Source organism: Ips typographus, linkage group LG2 (genome assembly GCF_016097725.1).
Source record: "Ips typographus isolate SLU linkage group LG2, UJ_Ityp_2.0, whole genome shotgun sequence".
NCBI lineage: Eukaryota > Metazoa > Arthropoda > Insecta > Coleoptera > Curculionidae > Ips > Ips typographus.
Genome location: NC_138423.1, coordinates 3,690,277 through 3,709,286, shown reverse-complemented (window position 1 = coordinate 3,709,286; position 19,010 = coordinate 3,690,277). Strand labels below are relative to the sequence as shown.

General features: G+C 37.7%; 2 protein-coding genes across 2 annotated transcripts; both read right to left on the bottom strand.

Moving 5' to 3' along the window:
• Positions 1 to 4,930: 4,930 nt before the first annotated feature.
• LOC145725391 (uncharacterized) lies at positions 4,931 to 6,261 on the bottom strand. Its single transcript, XM_081974148.1, has 3 exons — positions 5,836 to 6,261; positions 5,570 to 5,761; positions 4,931 to 5,513 (listed from the first exon to the last, which is right to left on the bottom strand). Exons 1-3 carry the CDS (start codon positions 5,884 to 5,886, stop codon positions 5,451 to 5,453), a joined length of 306 nt encoding a protein of 101 aa, XP_081830274.1. The 5' UTR covers positions 5,887 to 6,261; the 3' UTR covers positions 4,931 to 5,450.
• Positions 6,262 to 6,443: 182 nt separating this feature from the next.
• Positions 6,444 to 18,997, bottom strand: Hpr1 (THO complex 1-like protein Hpr1). Its single transcript, XM_081974128.1, has 11 exons — positions 18,801 to 18,997; positions 18,502 to 18,739; positions 10,381 to 10,608; positions 9,906 to 10,111; positions 9,639 to 9,850; positions 9,410 to 9,582; positions 9,238 to 9,358; positions 7,251 to 7,417; positions 7,000 to 7,145; positions 6,747 to 6,948; positions 6,444 to 6,687 (listed from the first exon to the last, which is right to left on the bottom strand). Exons 1-11 carry the CDS (start codon positions 18,846 to 18,848, stop codon positions 6,488 to 6,490), a joined length of 1,941 nt encoding a protein of 646 aa, XP_081830254.1. The 5' UTR covers positions 18,849 to 18,997; the 3' UTR covers positions 6,444 to 6,487.
• Between the last annotated feature and the right edge of the window lie 13 nt (positions 18,998 to 19,010).

Sequence of the window (19,010 nt, the reverse complement as noted above, 5' to 3'; positions counted from 1 at the left end):
CCTCTGTACAAGAAAGCCTAGAATGTCACTTTTAATGGCGGCGTTATCGGATTTTTTTTTGTACACAAACCTATGGAGATGCAGTAGAAAATATGTTTTTTTTTATTAATTTATGTTTTAATTAATTAAAAAACGAATTATTTTTGAATTTTCAGATTTTCCAATTTTTTCCAGAAAATTAACGGACACTTTCTGAAAAATGTTGTATACCTAACCTCAACACTTTTAAAAATAATATGAATTTTTAAAAAATATTTGACGTTTTTACTATATATGGTATACAGGGTGATCAAAAGACAATTTCAAGGTATGGTTTTCACAAATTGGTAGATTGAACCACCCTGTAACTGTCAAAATAACAGTTATGGGCTGTGACAGTAAAAACTGTCAAAGTCAAACAACTCAGTTTTAACAGTAAATAACTCAGTTATACGACGTTTTAGGTAAAAACGCTATACAGGGTGGTCAAAAGAGAATTTCAAGGGTTACAAATTGGTATATTGAACCACCCTATAATTGTCAAAATAACTGAGTTATTGACAATACAATGGAGTAATTTACAGACAGGGTGTTTGAATGAATTTTTAACATCCTTGTAACTTGTTTAATTTTCGTTATACAGGTGTGGTAAATCCAAAACCGACCATAGGAAAACCGTGTAACGGACAGAGAAAAATTAATTTAATTAATTTTGTCGACGGTATTGGAGTGATACTTGGCGTTTGGCAACAGTGCGCTGAAAATATGGCCTCCTTGATATTTTTTTCGTTTTCTGTCTTTGTCCCGCGCATGCAATAATGTACGTTTCTCTGTCCGTTACACGGTTTTCCTATGGTCGGTTTTAGATTTACCACACCTGTATAAAAAAGTACCAAATATGAATCTTGCATATATTTGCATATACTTTATTCCTAGATAATCCATCAGTATACAGGGTGTCTCAAATTTGAAGAACAAACCAAACATAAGTATAACTTTTTATTCGATTTTTGGAATCTACGTCAAATTCTAGGCCTCCTTGATGTAAAATGTTTGTATCGATATTCAATTGTTTTTGCTCTAGCAGCCTTACTTTGACCACCCTCCTCGAAAATTGAAATTCCCAATTTGAGCGAAATTTTGGTGCACTTTTACAGAAAATCTTCCATAACTCGCCTATTTGAAACACTCTGTATAAAACCACCGTATAACAAAAGAAAGCTAATAAATGGGGCTATCACGGCACGTTGAGCGGGCACAGCTAAGTCTCCCCGTTTAGCCGCTAGAGCGCGTCAAAGTTGACTCTCGTTTTTTGCAGTTTTTGCTCAATATCTCAGGAACGTTGCAGGTTAGAGGTCTGAATTTTTACCACAAATGCACCCTCGATGGGATGCAACTTTTACCTTCTATACACTTTTTTGGTAACATGCACCGTTTGACCTTGAAAAATTAAAAACTAGAATTAGAATTAGCCTTCTGATTTTTTTCAGAAAATTTTGTATTTTTAAAATTAACCTCAACTGCTTAAATACCTTCAGGTTAATAGTACAAAAATGACATAAAGTGTCATTTGTCAAAATGTCATTTTGCAAGGGTGCCACGCCCTAAAGTGTCAAAATTGACATAATTTCAAGGTCATCTCCGAAACGGTGAGAGTTAGAGCAAAATGGACGTCAGATTTGTGTTCCCCAAGTTCAAATTAGTTAAAAAAATCACTTTGATTAAGGAAAATCCAAAATGGTCGCCGTTAGTATAGTAGGAACAAAAAATCCCTAATTTAGATTAAATTTTCGTGCACTATTCCAGAAAATCGTCCATAACTCGCTTATTTGAAACATCCTGTATAAACACACTGTACAACAAAAGAAAGCTAATGAATGGGGCTATCACGTGACGTTGAGTGGACACGGCTAAGTTGCCTCGTTTAGCCGCTAGAGGCCGTGAAAGTTGACTCTCGTTTTTATATCTCAGGAACATTTCAGGTTAGAGGATTTTTACCACAAATGCACCTTCGATGGGATGCAACTTTTACCTTCTATACACTTTTTTGGTACCATGCCGTTTGACCTTGAAAAATTGAAAACTAGAATTGTCAAGAAATTTTAAGTAAAAATTTTGTATTTTCAAAATTAACCTCAACTGACCTATTTGCCTTCAAGTTAATAATACAAAAACATAAAAATCGAATTATTTTTGAATTTTCAGACTTTTTTTTCGGATAATTACCGAAAGTTTTACATCCTTGAATTAGGGTCTTCAAGGAATGATTATTAAATATGACCCTTATAATAATCATTCCTTAAGGGTTCCTTGAAACTTAAGGTAGCCATAATATTTGTCATTATTACTCCTTGAGACTCTAAATACTAAATACCTATAGACCTCTAAATACTACTGAAAGACTCTCAAGACTTGCCAGAAGCTTATACAAGCTTCTTAAACGTTCCAAGGATGTTTTTAAATTTGCCAAAGGTTTCTAAATACGATTTGAAGCCTCCTAAAAATTGCCAGAAACCTCTGCAAGTGTTCTAAACCTTTCAAGAAATTTTAAAATTGACTGAGATTTCTATAATTATTTTGGAAATGCCAGAAACCACTAAATACTATTGAAAGACTCTCAAAACTTGCCAGAAACCTCTGCAAGTGTTCTAAACCTTTCAAGAAAATTTGAAATTGACAGAGACTTCTATAATTATTTTGGGAATGCCAGAGACCTCTAAATACTACTGAAAAAGTCTCAAAACTTGCCAGAAGCTTATACAAGATTCGAAGCGTCCTAACCCTTCCAAGTATGTTTTTAAATTTGCCAAATGCCTCTAAATACTATTCAAAGCCTTCCAAAAATTGCCATAAGCCTCTGCAAGTGGTCTAAACCTTTCAAGAAATTTTAAAATTGACTGAGATTTCTATAATTATTTTGGGAATGCCAGAAACCACTAAATACTATTGAAAGACTCTCAAAACTTGCCAGAAGCCTCTGTAAGTGTTCTAAACCTTCCAATAATCGCCTCGACAAGCCAAGGAATTCATGTGGTCCCTGTGCTCTGAAAACTAAACAACTACTGAGACTAGACAGAAGCAATTTAAGAACGGTGACAGGCTTTTTGACCGATCATTGTCACCTTAGATGACATCAGTCTTTGATGGGTGTTGCTGAGGATCCCGAATGTAGGGGATGCTTAGAAGATGAAGAAACTTCGGGACATGCCTTCCCTGCCTTCTCTTACGCGCGTATGCGCATACTGGGACAGCCTGATGCTGTTGCCCAGGGACATAAGGGACTTATGCTCTAGCAACCTGGTGGATTTTATAAAGGACTGGGCTGCTGTAGCTCCCTTACTTTCGGGACGTGACGGGCCCATATAGGAGGCCTATATGTTTTTCAAGGGCAGGAGCTTCCCGCGTCACACACACACACAACAGTACAACAGTTAAAGGTTAAGACATTTTATCAATTTACGGTGTTGACAGTTTCCTATCATTTGCAAGGGCGCCTTACTCAAGGGCCACTTGAGGAGCGTCTGTGAATCCAAATCGCCGAAGGCAACTCAAGGCCTTGAGTAAGGAAGGCTTAAGAGTTCCTTCAATGATCCTTAATCCTTAATGATTATTAATATGACCCTTAGAATTATCTATTATTCCTTAAGGGTTCCTTGAAACTTAAGGTAGCCATAATACTTGTCACGGTAACTGTCTAGTCGTGGCAATGCTAATAATAAATGTTCATACCACACTAGTAATGTAAATAATTATTTTCGCCGACTGTCAGTATACCTGTCGTTTTAGTGTCTAACGACAGGCTGTAAACAACCACTTTTACTGCCTAGGCAGTTAAAATTTTTTACTGCCGCTTACCTGGCGCAGGGACAATATAAATATGACATCGTTTACACAACATCAAATTTAACATTTATTAAGAAAAAACACCAAACTATAACATTTTTGGAGTCAAAAGTATATATAATTATTTATAAACATTAACAGTAAAATGAGAACATCCTTCTATTATTATTGATTTGTCGTTCACTTCGTTAGAACTATTTTTCAAATACACCGATGAACTAGAAGTTTCATCTTTTCTCTTCCCACTGTCACTGCAGGTGGGAATATTCGCTAAATCACACTTTTGCTTTCGACTGAATTCTCTATGTAGCCTTCAGCAACACTTGTGGACTTTCATCCTCCATGTCTTTTTAGCATTGTGATGTCAGCTCCAGAATTAACAAGCCAAGTAGCAGACGTCCTTCTAAAGCAATGTCCAGTGTACTTCTGAGCATTTGGTAGTTTTAAATAAGTTGCTATCTCTTGTGGCATAGCACCAAATTTATGAATTCCAATAACTTGTTTTAATGCTTTACCCCTCCAATATCTGAAGAAAAATCTGCGGCTTTCAAATCCAGAAGGACGATAAGAAGCATATTTTCTATACATTGAAAAGATATTGATATCTTTTTATCACACAAATCACTCCTGGTATTTTTTTTACAGGGATGTTAAAAAATAGCTAGTTTGTAGGTAGTTAATTGTTGAGCGGTTTTTGTTTTTTGGGAATTAATCAATTTTGAATGATTGACTGGCGGTTTTTTGGAAGTCAAGTAAAGAAAGAAGATTATAAATAATAAGCCTCGAATTGATTTGAGTATTCCGCTGGAATTCGAGAGGTCTACACCGGGCGTGTTAATTAGGCTACATCATTTGAGGAGATCAAGCGAATTGGTCGAGGCGTGTGACATTAAATCCACAAATCTCGCCAGGAAAAGCTAACATTATCTTTGGAAGACGTCCTGCTGCAGCAGGGGAAGAAGATTCTAAAAAGCCAGAGGTTTCCACGTTCTTCGAGACCGTCTCGGGTTTGAGATAAACCCTTTGGCATCACAGCAGATAAAGGATTATTCTATAGTGCGGGGAGAGAGGGCGTGACGTGCGGTGATATTAAAAGAACAGTAACAGACTGTAAGTAAAGTAATTTCTTTTTAGAATTAAGAATCTTTCGAACTCATAGATAACAGTATTGTAGCAGTAATTTTTAGTTTTGTATTTTGTGAGAGAAGGTAATTATATAATAGGTTAGTTTAGGTTTATTCGTTGTCCTAATAACACAACGTTTTGGCATCCCTGTATGGTATTTCTTGTTTTGCTGAATTTAAATTCTAAATTCATTTGTTATTTTATTTTGTGGTTCGACACTAGGAGTGATTTTTTGTGAGGTAAAAGTGTTCAAAACAAACGGGCCTTCTTGTACTGTTGGAGAGAACCGGGACGGCAGTCAGAAATCCGTTCAGGAAAGTGAGGTGGACATTATAATGCAAATTAATAAATCCAACCCATTTCTCTCCACGTCAGGACAAGGAAGGTCATCCAGTGTGAATCATAACAACATGTCCAGGTGTTCTGATACCACAAAAGATCTCGGTCTTTTCGTTTTGGTATCAGGAAGGGAAACTAATAGCTTATTGCCCTTATCTTCAATATCATCTAATTGCATTCGCAAAAGTTCGTCTACATGCTCCGGCAATCGCAAGAACCGCCGCAACCTAGACAAAAATACTTGGTTATTCACTTAAAATTCGATCCAAGTTCTGAAACTTACTTTGGTTGATAAATAGTTGGCATCTGGAGCTTCCGATAAAAATTTAATAACTTCTTCCTTCTCAAACACCTTAGATTTTTTGGGTTGGTATCCATCTTTCTGCCTTTTTAAAAAAGCCCTTAGTTTCAAATACTTTGCCAAATCTACATTATGATGCGTGCTTAAGGTGGATTTGAGCATAGAATATACACTCTACAATGTAGAAGACTTTAGTTTTTGAGACAGCTCAGCAAAATATGCGATTAACACGTTTTCTGAAAACGAACCGATGTTCTTGTTCTTCCGGTAATCCATAAATCGGCAGTATGTGTCTTCATATATTTTTTTCGATTTTTCCGGTAGGAGATTAATTTCTACATTCCTGGCTGCTTATCGCACCTCCGGAGGCGTTAGTGGTACATCATCGTCACTCTTCATAGTCTCCATCATGAAGAAACAACTTATAAATTTGACGAAACTTTTAGATGTCAATTTTGGCTTATTTATGATGTCTATTTGATCGTAATCATAGCATCCAAACAGGTATAATTATTGTTGTAGGTACATCATAGGTGGACAGTTTTCATTATTAGAAATAGGAGAGGTGTATTACTACTTAAATATAAAAAGTTATTCGGATTGACAATAATCGGCGAAAAAATTATGTGTTTGACTCGGCAAAAATGCACATTTACTGCCTCATCTTAGCGCTGCGGCAGTAAATGTGCTATTGTCGCGGAAAAAAAGGTAATAAAATACGAAATTTATAGGTCCTTAAGCGCATAAAAAGAGACAAGTTTTAGAGTTTATGAAACACAAGATCAAGTCAATAAATAAACTAGACAGTAATCAACAATCACCTTAGTTATTTAGAGGGGTGTGGATAATAAAATAATTTCTATAGTTTAAGTTATATTAAACAAAACATTTTCAATACTTCTAAGTTTCACTGGCAGCACTCAACTCAGCCCGAACAGCTTCCGCAGCCTCATTCATTTCAAGACCTTCCAAAATATACAGCAAGTTGTCCAAGTTGGCGTCTTCGTCATCTTCAAACCACAAGTTCATCATATGTGTCGCCTGGTCAAACCTTTTAGGATTCTCGTTCTTAAACCACTCAATTTCGTCAGCTTTATAACCTGCAAAATTTAACAAAAATGCTGTTTTGTTTTGCGAGAATTGTGGGGCGTGGCAGTACCTAGCTTAGTGCCAAGTTTCTCCCATTCCGGAGTTATTTTCTCGATAACAGTTTGTAACCGCTCCATATTCACTTGCTTGGATTGTTCTTTTCGTTGGACGGTTTCTTCAGATGAAAACTCCTCGGTTTTGTTATTGAAATCCTCGGTGGTGTTCTGCTCTTCGGTTAGAATGTTTTCTTCTTCTTGTTCCGTAGGTCCCTCCTAATAAAATCATTTAGAGCGTGTCCTTGTTTTAGCAAATCACTCAACTACCTGGCTGTTTTCATCACTTCTACCCGGTTTCTCGTGTGCTATTTTGTGCACCATCATCTCTAAATACTTTGGCAAGGAATGATTTAAAGTATTATTCGAGAAAAAGTAGGGACTTCTCTTTGCTAATAACCTCAAGGCTCTCCATCCTATGATAAACAAAATCTACATATTTTCAGACTCGCTTGAATGTTTAAAAAATATTAATCTAGATCAAAATAATATTCATTTTTCTGCTAAGCCCTAGAACTCACCAAAGTTACTGTCTTTCAGAAGATTGTCCTCGTCTTTTGCAACTGCGCCTGATTCGACTTGAGTAATTGCGTCAGCAAAATAATCCTCCAAGGACGGCAAAAAGTCACGGTCTTTGCACGCCTCCAAATTACTTGGGCTGATGTTCCAAAGTTTCGTTAAATCCGAGCTAAAATTTGAGGTTTTGAAGGCATGTCGACCAATACTTTCGGTTTTGGGATTAAAATAACACATTGCGCAGCATATTTAATCCATAATTTAATTACTCTCTAAGCAAAATATATTTAGTAACAGTTTTTTTCATCCCAAATTTAAATTAAAGTGTACGGACTTATAGACTTTTCGTCTAATTTGTCAGTTTTCTACATTTTTAATTTTAAAAGCAGACAAGTTGACTGTTTAATTCGTCACGTATGTCAGTTCGCTTCAAATTATTACTCCAAATTACCTATAAAATAATGAAATTACTAACTTGACTGAACAAATGTTCGAGCTCCTGGTGAAGATAAAATCACTAGTGAAATGATAAAACTGGGAATCACAACCACAATGGAATCCAAGAAAATCTTAATGAACAAATGTCTTCACATCGGTAATACTCCAACAACATGGTAAAATGCCCAAGTCATCTTGTTACACAAAAAGGGAGACCAATTAAATCTCAGCAACTTTTCCCCAATAAGCTTATTGCCCCATCCTTATAAGCTCCTTAACAAGATTCTTCCAAACAGGCTTACGCGGAAACTAGATGAATATCAGTCGGGTGATCAGGCTGGTTTTCGCAAGGGACATGGCACCGTAGAGCATCTTCAAGAAGGAAAAGTGGGTGCCTCAACTACCAAGTCAGCTCCTTCTGCCAAATTATCCCCAAAATGTCCAGCAGGTATGATTTTTTTATGATTTCAAGGAAGGGGAAAAATCGCGGCTTTACAATTGGTGCCAGCTGTGGGGTATAATTAAATCTTCATCTAGTAAAATTTTCCACGATTTTTCCTCATTTTCCACATAATGGGTCTCATCAAAAAATGTTCCTTGAACTTCCATTTCCATCAGTTTCGTAATTTGTTTTTTTTTGTGTTGTTAATTCGTTATCAAATGGATGTTATAGTGTTTCCGGCCAAATCGTTTTCGGCATACTAACCACAAAAATATCAATCCACAAATTTTATAGGCCGGAACCCCAATTAAAGTTATTGAATAAATAAATATATGGGACCGATAACTATTGAACCGATAAGGCTTGATGTTCAGAAACCGGGCATAAGACCCATTTATATGCCCAAATAACATGCCACAAGAATGAAATAGAGCAATATTTTCAACCAGAACCAGCAAAGTGGACAACGCCAAAAACGGTGATATGAATTGAAAATGTCCAAAGGAAGCGTGAAAGATAGTTAAAAGCAAAATAAACATTAACAACATGGGAAATGGCTTTAAGAGTACAAGACAGAAGAAAAGTGGACTGAACATTATAGAGTCATGATAAAAATCAACCGAAACAACTGAAAAATCCAGTTCATGGTGTAGAAAATGTTGAAATTAGAGAAATGGATAGTGAAAACCCAATGTTTATGTGTATTCAAAATGGGTTTTTACAACCGAATAATTGAAATGTCTGAATTACTGTATTGTCGAAGTCAAAGAAAGAAAATTGGATACTATCACCTGCACAAATCGCAAAATGGTTTTCTAAAAAAAATGAAAAGATTTACTTTGATTTTGTACCAGTGTATATATAACAATTTGGCAGTATGATCAAACTAAGTTACAAAAAACTGCCTTATTCAAAAAATGTGTAGATTTAGTGCCAAAACTCATGGAGCTTTTCACAGTTAACTCACATTTTTGCGGTTTTTGAGAAAACCCAAATAATTTATAATTTCTCCGGTACTGGGTTCTTAACCTTATTTTGTAAAAAACCATACCTTCTTTTTACTTAAACAACATCAATCTATCTTTATAACATTTTTAATCTAATATACTCACTTTCCCAGGTAAAACTTTCCATTCTGATTGGCCTCTCTAATTAAATCTCCTACTAGCACTTCCGATTTCTCTGGTGGAGGTATTAGCACCGGCTCATTTTGAGGCAAAAACTTTTTAATTTCTGCAACATACTTAATAGCAACCACACCACAACAAAACCTCACTTAATCACCTGGACATCCATCATTCTTCCAGGCATTCCACAGCTCCTCCCTCTTTAAAATGTTTTTGATTATGTTAGCAAAAGTAGCTCCATCTGGAGGTGTTTCTTTTAATAAATTATACACTTTTTCTGTGGAGGTTTGAATCCATTCTTTTTGGTCCGATTTTAATTCGTAACTGTCACTTAAAATCAACAACAATTAAGTTTTTCAAATTGTTTGTAATAAAAAAAAACGTACGATTTAAACTTGACTGAAGAAGTTAAATACTGAAAAACAATCAGAAATTGCAACAAAACTGACCGTCGAAAACTGACATCATTCAGTTGCAAATCCAACAATTTCTGACTGGTTAAGTATTTGGCAAAATATCCGACGCTAGAAGTTTGATCTGACGTTCCTACATAATCTAGTTTTATTCCTTGGAATGTATTTAGAATGTTCATTGAATGCTAAAAGAAAACTTGTAAATTTCAAACTGTCAAAATTGAGTCAAAGTTCACTTACAGAACAGAACACCTTCCACTGAACTTTGTCATAGCACTGATTAGGATTTCTGAAAAAGTCTTGTAACTGCCAGAATTTGCAGTAAAACGAGAAATCTATAACGTGTTTCTGATCTCCGGAAACTATTTCCGTTACTATGTCATCAGATGTGTCAGTACCATATTCTGTGACATTTTCCAAGTTAAACTCACTCACAATATTTAATCCTACAGATGAATTAGAATTGGAATGGAATTAGAATTGTAAAAAAATAATTTAGAAGCACTTTAATTTTACTTCATCAAGCAGATGATGATTTGTATGTTGAGTTATTGTGAAACAAACTTCAGTTTACCTTCCAAGCATTACTGTATTTAGCTACAGAGATGTGCATCTAAGCATTTATGTAAAGTCAAAATCTTCAATTAACATTGCATAATAAAATACTGCAACTTGATGAAACAAAATGAAAAAGCACCCCGAAATACCCACTAACCAGATCTTTCAGAAAATGGGAAAAACTTTGCTAAAAACAGCAAAATCTTCCCACAAAACACAGTGGCAGTAGTCCTGGACATTCGTCTGAGCAAATCATTGCACAAACGCAACAAATGGTTTTTGCAGCTGGTAAAGAATAGTTCTTCTTTCCATACTTGTACATTTCCCTCCACAAAACCAAACATTTCTTGACAGACATCCAGCGTTAATGTATCAAAAATATCTCCTGTCAATAAAATATTTATTCGAAATTTTAGTATTGTACTTGAGTGTCTCTTAAACCAAATTTAAGTTAAGAATTCTTTTTATCAATTTTATGTTAAGTATTTGGCTGAAGTAAACCATTAATTGGTTTAGAGAATTAAGACAAAATATGTGTAAAAGATGTTTAATGATCCAACTGATATTTTGATGACAATTTAAGTTTGTACATTCCTTCTTTCATTCATTCCTTTCTACAGTACTTTTTTTATGTTTGTACACCACTAAACTGGTTTATACAAATATTTGTTCCAGACAAATCAGTGGTCTAATGTGATGTACTCTTGTATGCAATTTGCAACTATCATTGCAAGCCAACTACTTTGAAGCTTATCAGCACCTTTTTTCCAAATTAGGTCCAGTATTTATACTTCAGACTTTAGTTGGATTTTACTTCTACGTTTTTTTCGATAGAAACTGTGAAATCAGTTCTGCCATTTCTATAATAATTATCTTTAGAATTAGTTTAAGTTGTATTTTGAAATACTGAAATTCAATCAACAGAACTTTCTTCTAAACAATCATTTGGAGTTTCACCTATATTATATATTAATATTTGTAGTTTTGGCATAGATATGACACTGTTTACTAATTTAAGACTTAAGACATGAAAGAAAATTATTATCAAGACTTTTATAAAAATGGAAGAAGCAGATTAAGCAAAGTTGAGGACAATTCTGCAGACATGTTGACACAATCTCAGAAAGACACTAGTCAACTGTGCAAAAAATCATGGCTCTTAAGGTAAAATTGGGATTTAAATAAAAGTTTTAAACAAATGACCTTACAATATTCTGTTTGCTGAAAAAGAGACTTAGTATGTTAAAAGGTAATATTCTATTAGAAATACATTTGTAATTGGATCACCAAAAACATAATTTTTCCATGTCATTTATGTGTTGAACAGTGGGCTTCATTAATAGTGTTACGGTCTGGGCCTACTATGCTCGATACTTCTTAACGAGCGCTCGCCTCGGGATGAAACCGATGCGCCGCAATATCTGGCCGGGCGCGTATTAAAGTAGGCCACAGTTAGGAAACGCTACCTGGAAGATTCTTGAATGATCAAGGCAACCCGCGAAGCGTTTCGCGGTCATTCTAGAACGTGGTTTGCGAATATAAAAGACGCGGTCTCGACCGCAGTAGTAGTGAATTTGGGAACGCGGTTAAGTTTAAATAGTGGAATAATTGTGGAATTGTAGTAGTGTTTTTAGTAGCTGTGTTAATTATTGTACGGAGTGTTTTGAAGTGTTAATAAATTTATTAATTGTTGAGTTAAACTGACTTTGTGTGAACCCACGGGAAAATCGTAACAATTGGTGTCAGAAGTGGGATCAGACTTTAGTGCGACGAGAATTTGAACTAAACTTCGGGTTAAAGACTTGTGTTCAGAACCGGACTAGAGATTTTCGGAACAGTGGTGTGTTAAATTTATTTTATGCCAATAACAAGACGTCAAAGTGCAAACATGGAAGCCCAACTTGCAGCTATTATGGCAATGCTTGGAAAACAAGAAGAGATTCGACAGCAAGACAAAGAAGAACAAGAAAGGATTCGACAACAAGACAAAGAAGAACAAGAAAGGATTCGACAACAAACAGAAAAGATTCGACAACAAGAGAAGGAAGAACAAGAAAGGATTCGACAACAAGAGAAGGAAGAACAAGAAAGGATTCGACAACAAGAGAAGGAAGAACAAGAAAGGATTCGACAACAACAAGAAAGAATGCTACAACAAGATATAGAAATGCGTCAAGAAGATAGAGAGCGGCAAGAAAAACGTAACGTAGAAATATTGAACGTTCTAGCACGGAACAAGACAGAAATCCAAGAGTATGTATCCGATAGTCTTAAAAAGATGGAGTGTGATGTTGAGGAAAAATTAAAGGATGTTCGGGAAGACATTAATGATGTTCGGGACGACATTAATAAAATCCAGAATGATGTCGAGATAAAGTTACGTGACTTAGAGCAGAAAATTGACAGCAGAGGAGCCAGCTCTACAGTGATCACCGGAAACGGGCTCAACAAGAGCAAGCCTCCCACATACGATGGTCAAACTTCATGGGCAACGTACCAACTCCAATTTGAGGCCGCTTCAAATGCAAATAGATGGAGGAGCTGTTACAGACTCTGCCTATCGCCCAACAAAGCAACTATGACGCATTAGTAGCTGCATTAGAACGACGTTATGGGGATCAGCATAGGAAAGGAGTGTACCAAACACAATTAAAGGCAAGACTGCAGAAAACTGGTGAAAATTTACAAGAGTTTGAGGCCGAAATTCGTCGCCTTGTGCATCTGGCTTACCCAGCCGTCCCGGATGAAATCCAAGAAGAACTTGTGGCACAGTGTTTTGTAGATGGGATTCGAGATCTGGAAGTAAAGAAAATGCTGAAGATGTTCAAAGGAAGCAACAGCAGCGAATTACTAGTTCGAGCGCTGGAAGTTAAAGCTGCGTGCAATGACTTAAAGCCAATGATCAGGGCCGTGACTATTCAAGAGGAGAGAGAACCGCCAGCCGATCATGCTGCTACACCAATGAATAAAATTGAATCAATGTTCGGCCAAATAGTGCAACAAATGGCAGCATTAGCAAATGGCCAGTCCACACAGTTAGAACGGTCACGCCCGATCACTAGAGTGGAGTGATATCGATGCGGACGTACGGGACACATCAAACGAGATTGTCGAGTAAGGATACCGTCCCGCTCTCCAACGAGGGACGTACAACCATCCAGAAGGGACCAGGAAAACTCCCACTAGTCAACATTACGGGGCGAATGTTGACTAGCGAAGACAAAGCCCCCAGAATTATCTCCATCAGAAGCCTGGGTAGATCAATGGGAAGCCTGAACGTAGATGGAAAGGTGGATGCGATGAACGTTACTTTTACTTTGGATACCGGTGCGGCAGTATCTTTGATCCGGTCAAACCTTGTGGATAAAAGTCAAGTTAAGCCTTTACGAAGAAGTATTCTCCTGCGCACTGTGACTGGAGAATCGGCTAAAGTTTTAGGAGAAATAACAGTCAAGATTTGCCTTGGAAGGATTACGTTTTACCACACTGTGCTAGTAGCAGATATTGAAGATGAATTTATTCTGGGAATGGACCTGATTCGTCAACATGGATTTTCTTTTAATCCCGAGCAAAATATCCTAAGGTTTGGAAGTGAAGAGTTTATCCTGTCAACCAATCACCGCTATGAGTCACCCATTAATGTTTTGGCATCTCAGACAGTAAAAATAAGCGGCAATTCCGAGCAAATAATCATTGGACATTTGGAGCAGAATTCTGGGAGCTGTGTTGGACTTGTACGAAACCCGGACCGACCAGGAAGATGCCTCATTGGGAAATCACTTGTAAATGGAGGAAGTGAAGTCCCAATAAGAGTTGCAAACATTTTTTCAGACGACGTAAAAATCAACAAAGGCGAAATTATTGCGGTATTCGAGCCTGTAGTCAAAATAACCAATTGCGATGGGTTACCAGAACAGGAGGAGCAGTTGGGGGAAAACAAGCTCTTAAATGAACTTGAAAAGACCTGGGTGCGTATTCTTGAAACGAGGGAAGGGAATAATCAAGAGAAAACCCTGTAGAATGTGACAGGAACCCGCCATTGTCACCTTATTCTGTCACATTCTAATAACAATTCTCTTGAGAATTCGGTTCCCTGCTTTCAAGAATAGGCCCCCTGGAAACATCTGTCAACACCACAACTGAAGAAGGCTCGGAAACTGATTTTGGACCATGGTAGCATATTTGGAACACCGAACAATATGGGAAAAACTACCATTGTAAAACACCGAATTAACACCGGCAATGCACAACCGATTCGACAACCACCTAGGAGACTACCAATAGCCAAACAACAGGAAGTGCAGGAATTAGTGGACAGGATGCTTGACGACGGAGTTATAGAAGAATCCTGCAGCCCTTGGTCATCACCTGTTGTTCTGGTCACTAAGAAAGATGGATCAAGCAGATTTTGTGTAGATTACCGAAAACTGAATGACGTGACCAAAAAGGACAGCTATCCACTTCCCCGTATCGACGACACACTGACGACTTTGGCAGGATCCTGTTGGTTTTCCACTTTAGATTTGAAGAGTGGGTACTGGCAAGTTGGCATTGAGGAGCAAGATAAGGAGAAGACTGCTTTTTCTGCTGGAAATGGGCTGTACCAATTCAATGTGATGCCCTTCGGACTTTGTAATGCTCCTGCTACGTTTGAAAGACTAATGGAAATTGTGCTTCGTGGCCTTAACTGGAAGACTTGCTTGGTTTATCTGGACGATATCATGGTGATGGGAAAAACTTTTGAAGAACATCTGGACAACTTGCAAGAAGTATTTGCTAGAATAGGTGGTGCCCATCTTCGATTGAACGCCAAAAAGTGTTGGTTCTTCCAAAAGCAAGTCGAATTCCTTGGGCATGTGGTGACGGTCGACGGAATCCAGACGGACGACAAGAAGATCCAAGCAATTAGAGAATGGCCAGTACCAAAGGATAAACACGAACTCAGAAGCTTTCTAGGACTTGCCACCTACTACAGACGGTTTGTGGAAGGATTTGCCAACATCGCAGCTCCGCTACATCAACTTACTGAGGACAAAACACCCTACTGTTGGAATACCCAATGTGATCAGGCGTTCAGAAGATTAAAGGCATCACTTTGCTCCAGTCCCATCCTCAGTTATCCACAACCAAAAGGAAAGTTCATTTTAGACACAGATGCCAGTAATTCTGGTATTGGAGCTGTATTGTCTCAAGTCCAAAACGGAGAAGAACATGTCATAGAATACTTCAGTAGGAAACTTACCAAAGCAGAACGGAACTACTGTGTAACGAGAAAAGAGCTACTGGCAATAGTAAAATCAGTCGATCACTTTCACAAGTACTTGTACGGACAGGAATTTTTGATAAGGACTGACCATGCGGCACTCAAGTGGCTCCTCGGAATGAAACAACCGGAAGGACAAGTAGCAAGATGGCTTGAAAAACTCCAGCAGTATAATTTCAACATCAAGCATCGACCCGGAAAGCTGCATAATAACGCAGATGCCCTATCAAGAAGACCTTGCGCCGAAGAATGCAAACATTGCCAGAAAGCGGAACAACGTGAAGGCGTTGTGTCCATCAGAATGGTTCGGCTGAAGACCAATGATGAATGGAGTCCCGATGAGATTAGGAAGGATCAACTAGAAGACAGCGACATAGGCCCATTGTTGTTGAGAAAGGAACAAAGCGAGCCAAGACCAACATGGCAAGAAATCTCTAGCAAAGGCCTGACGTTCAAAGCACTTTGGGCTCAGTGGGACTCGCTTGTGGTTGAAGGCGGCTTGCTAAAAAGAGCTTGGGAGAGTGCCGATGGAAAAGAGATAAGGAAGCAGCTGGTAGTTCCCAGAGGAAGGGTCGACCACGTACTGGAGGAAATGCACAATGGAAAGACTGGTGCTCATTTGGGAGTAAATAAGACTTTGGACAAAATCCGGCAACGCTTTTACTGGGTGAACTACTGCCAAGACGTGAAATCATGGTGTCGACAATGTTCCATTTGTGCAGCTAGTCACGGACCACAGACGAGATCCCGGGGACCTATGAAGCAGTACAACGTAGGATTGCCGTTCGAACGTTTAGCCATAGACGTCGCTGGGCCTTTTCCTGAGACCAACAGAGGCAACAAGTACATTCTTGTTGCCATGGATTACTTTAGCAAATGGCCTGAGGTGTTTGCGATTCCAAATCAAGAAGCCAGCACAGTCGCTGATATTCTCGTCGAAAATGTCTTCAGTAGATTTGGTGTGCCGTTGGAGTTACACTCTGATCAAGGACGAAACTTTGAGTCCAAGCTCTTTCAGAGGCTCTGTGACCTGCTAGGCATTAGGAAGACCCGAACAACGCCGCTTCACCCTCAGTCGGATGGCATGGTCGAGAGATTTAATAAGACCATAGAGCAACATCTCTCAAAGGTTGTTGATCAGCATCAGAAAGATTGGGACCAGCATATTCCGCTCTTCTTGATGGCTTATAGAGCAGCAGTCCACAACTCAACGGGACAGTCACCATCTAAAGTTCTGTTTGGTCGAGAACTGCGACTTCCATGCGATGTGGTGTTCGGATCTCCAACAGGCCAAAGCACGAACATTGAGAACTCCGTTGACGAGTTGCAAGACAGATTACTGAACATCCATGATCTGGTCAGGGAAAGTTTGAATCTAACTAGCGACAAGATGAAAGCTCGTTATGCTCTGAGGGCCAATTCGGGAGGGTTCCAGAAGGATGATAAAGTTTGGTTGTTTAACCCTCAGAGGAAGAAACGCAAATCACCGAAATTAACACCTGTTTGGGAGGGACCTTACAATGTGGTAAAAAGGTTAAACGACGTCGTGTACAGAGTCCAACGCAGCCCCAAAGGCAAGATGAAAATTGTCCATCTGGACAGACTCAAGAAATACCAGGGATTGGATGAAGCGGATCGGGACGATCAGCTTTAAGAGGGGGGCAGTGTTACGGTCTGGGCCTACTATGCTCGATACTTCTTAACGAGCGCTCGCCTCGGGATGAAACCGATGCGCCGCAATATCTGGCCGGGCGCGTATTAAAGTAGGCCACAGTTAGGAAACGCTACCTGGAAGATTCTTGAATGATCAAGGCAACCCGCGAAGCGTTTCGCGGTCATTCTAGAACGTGGTTTGCGAATATAAAAGACGCGGTCTCGACCGCAGTAGTAGTGAATTTGGGAACGCGGTTAAGTTTAAATAGTGGAATAATTGTGGAATTGTAGTAGTGTTTTTAGTAGCTGTGTTAATTATTGTACGGAGTGTTTTGAAGTGTTAATAAATTTATTAATTGTTGAGTTAAACTGACTTTGTGTGAACCCACGGGAAAATCGTAACAATATTGATAATATTGTGATCAGCTGTAACCCCACAATTTTTTTGTTTTTAAAGATGTCAGAATGGAAAAAAAAAACATTATATATTGGATATTTGGACTTGTCTGTGATTCTACTCAAAATCCATGCATACCTACTTTACAAAACATATCCTATCTATATTGAACTGTTTCTGAGAAAATGGCGTCTGTACAAAGTGTCCCACCGGGAACTACCGCGGTCGATATTTTAGAAACTATATAAGTTAACTTTTTGAAAATTTCAGAGTTTAGTAATTGTGTTGGGGCCCCCACATCTAAAATATTTTTTGTTTTGAAGTGCCCAAGATTGTATTAAGGTATTTTTGCCACTAAAAATCTCCTTACAGAGTTACAAGGCAAAAAGTGACAGGGTGCACCAAACTGTTTTTGTTATATGAAAAGCTACAAAAAAGTGTATGTAAATAAAAAAAATTGTGAGACCTTTTTGTCCTCTACAATATTGTGTGTTTTTGCCCTTAAAGGTCTCCTATGAGCTATATTCTAATTTATGACAAAATTGTTGCAACGTTGCCATATTGAAAATATTTCTTATTTCTGAACAAATTTGCTGTTGAAACAAGTTTTTCTAAACTTCTTTTAAATGATCTTTTGTTGTATCACAAGGTGGTCAAAAAAGGCCTCAAAAATTTGGTTCTAAAAATGACAAAAAAGAAAAACATACAGGGTGTCCCATTTAAAATTACATATTATAAGCTATTATTTTTTAGCTTTCTGGAATTCATCCATAAACAAAACTGATTGGTTTTGGTTCCATCAACTTTTACAATTCAAGCAAAAGCTTATAACTGCAACTTCTCACATAACTATTAGGCTTCATGCTTAAACCATGCTTTTAAAAAAATATAGGATCTGTTCTAATTCCTTAACTTAAATCTGATTTGATATATTTGATACTGAAAAATAAAGTAAATCAGCAAACCTAACAAAACAACTGGCATGGTAGGTGAAGTTAAATGCCTCTGACATGATTCAATTGAAAGTTGCACAAAAGATTTCAGAGTCGCCACTCCCACCTCCTTAGCAAGCAAATCCAGCAAGTAGTCTCTGAATGCCTGATCGAGGGGTGTTTTAGTGTCAATTTCTGTTCGCTTATATGAAGTCAACTTGGTCTCAAGGTAATCCACATTGTTTTTCTTAAATGCAGTCTTTAACGTTTCCTGTGCGGTACAAGTAAGTGTTTTAATTGAGTATTCAATGAATTAGTTTTGTGTGACTTACCTTAAACTCGGTTCGCAATGAACCAAAATTTACTTGAAGCCGGGACATATTTGCTGAACCAACACTATGATATTACTAATAATAAAAATATATTTGATGATACTTTCACTGGAAAATCACTGGAAAAAGCCCAATAACAGAAATACAGCCAAAACAAAAACAAATTTAATTTTGTTAGGTTAGTTAGTGTAAAATGTCAGGTTAGAATAA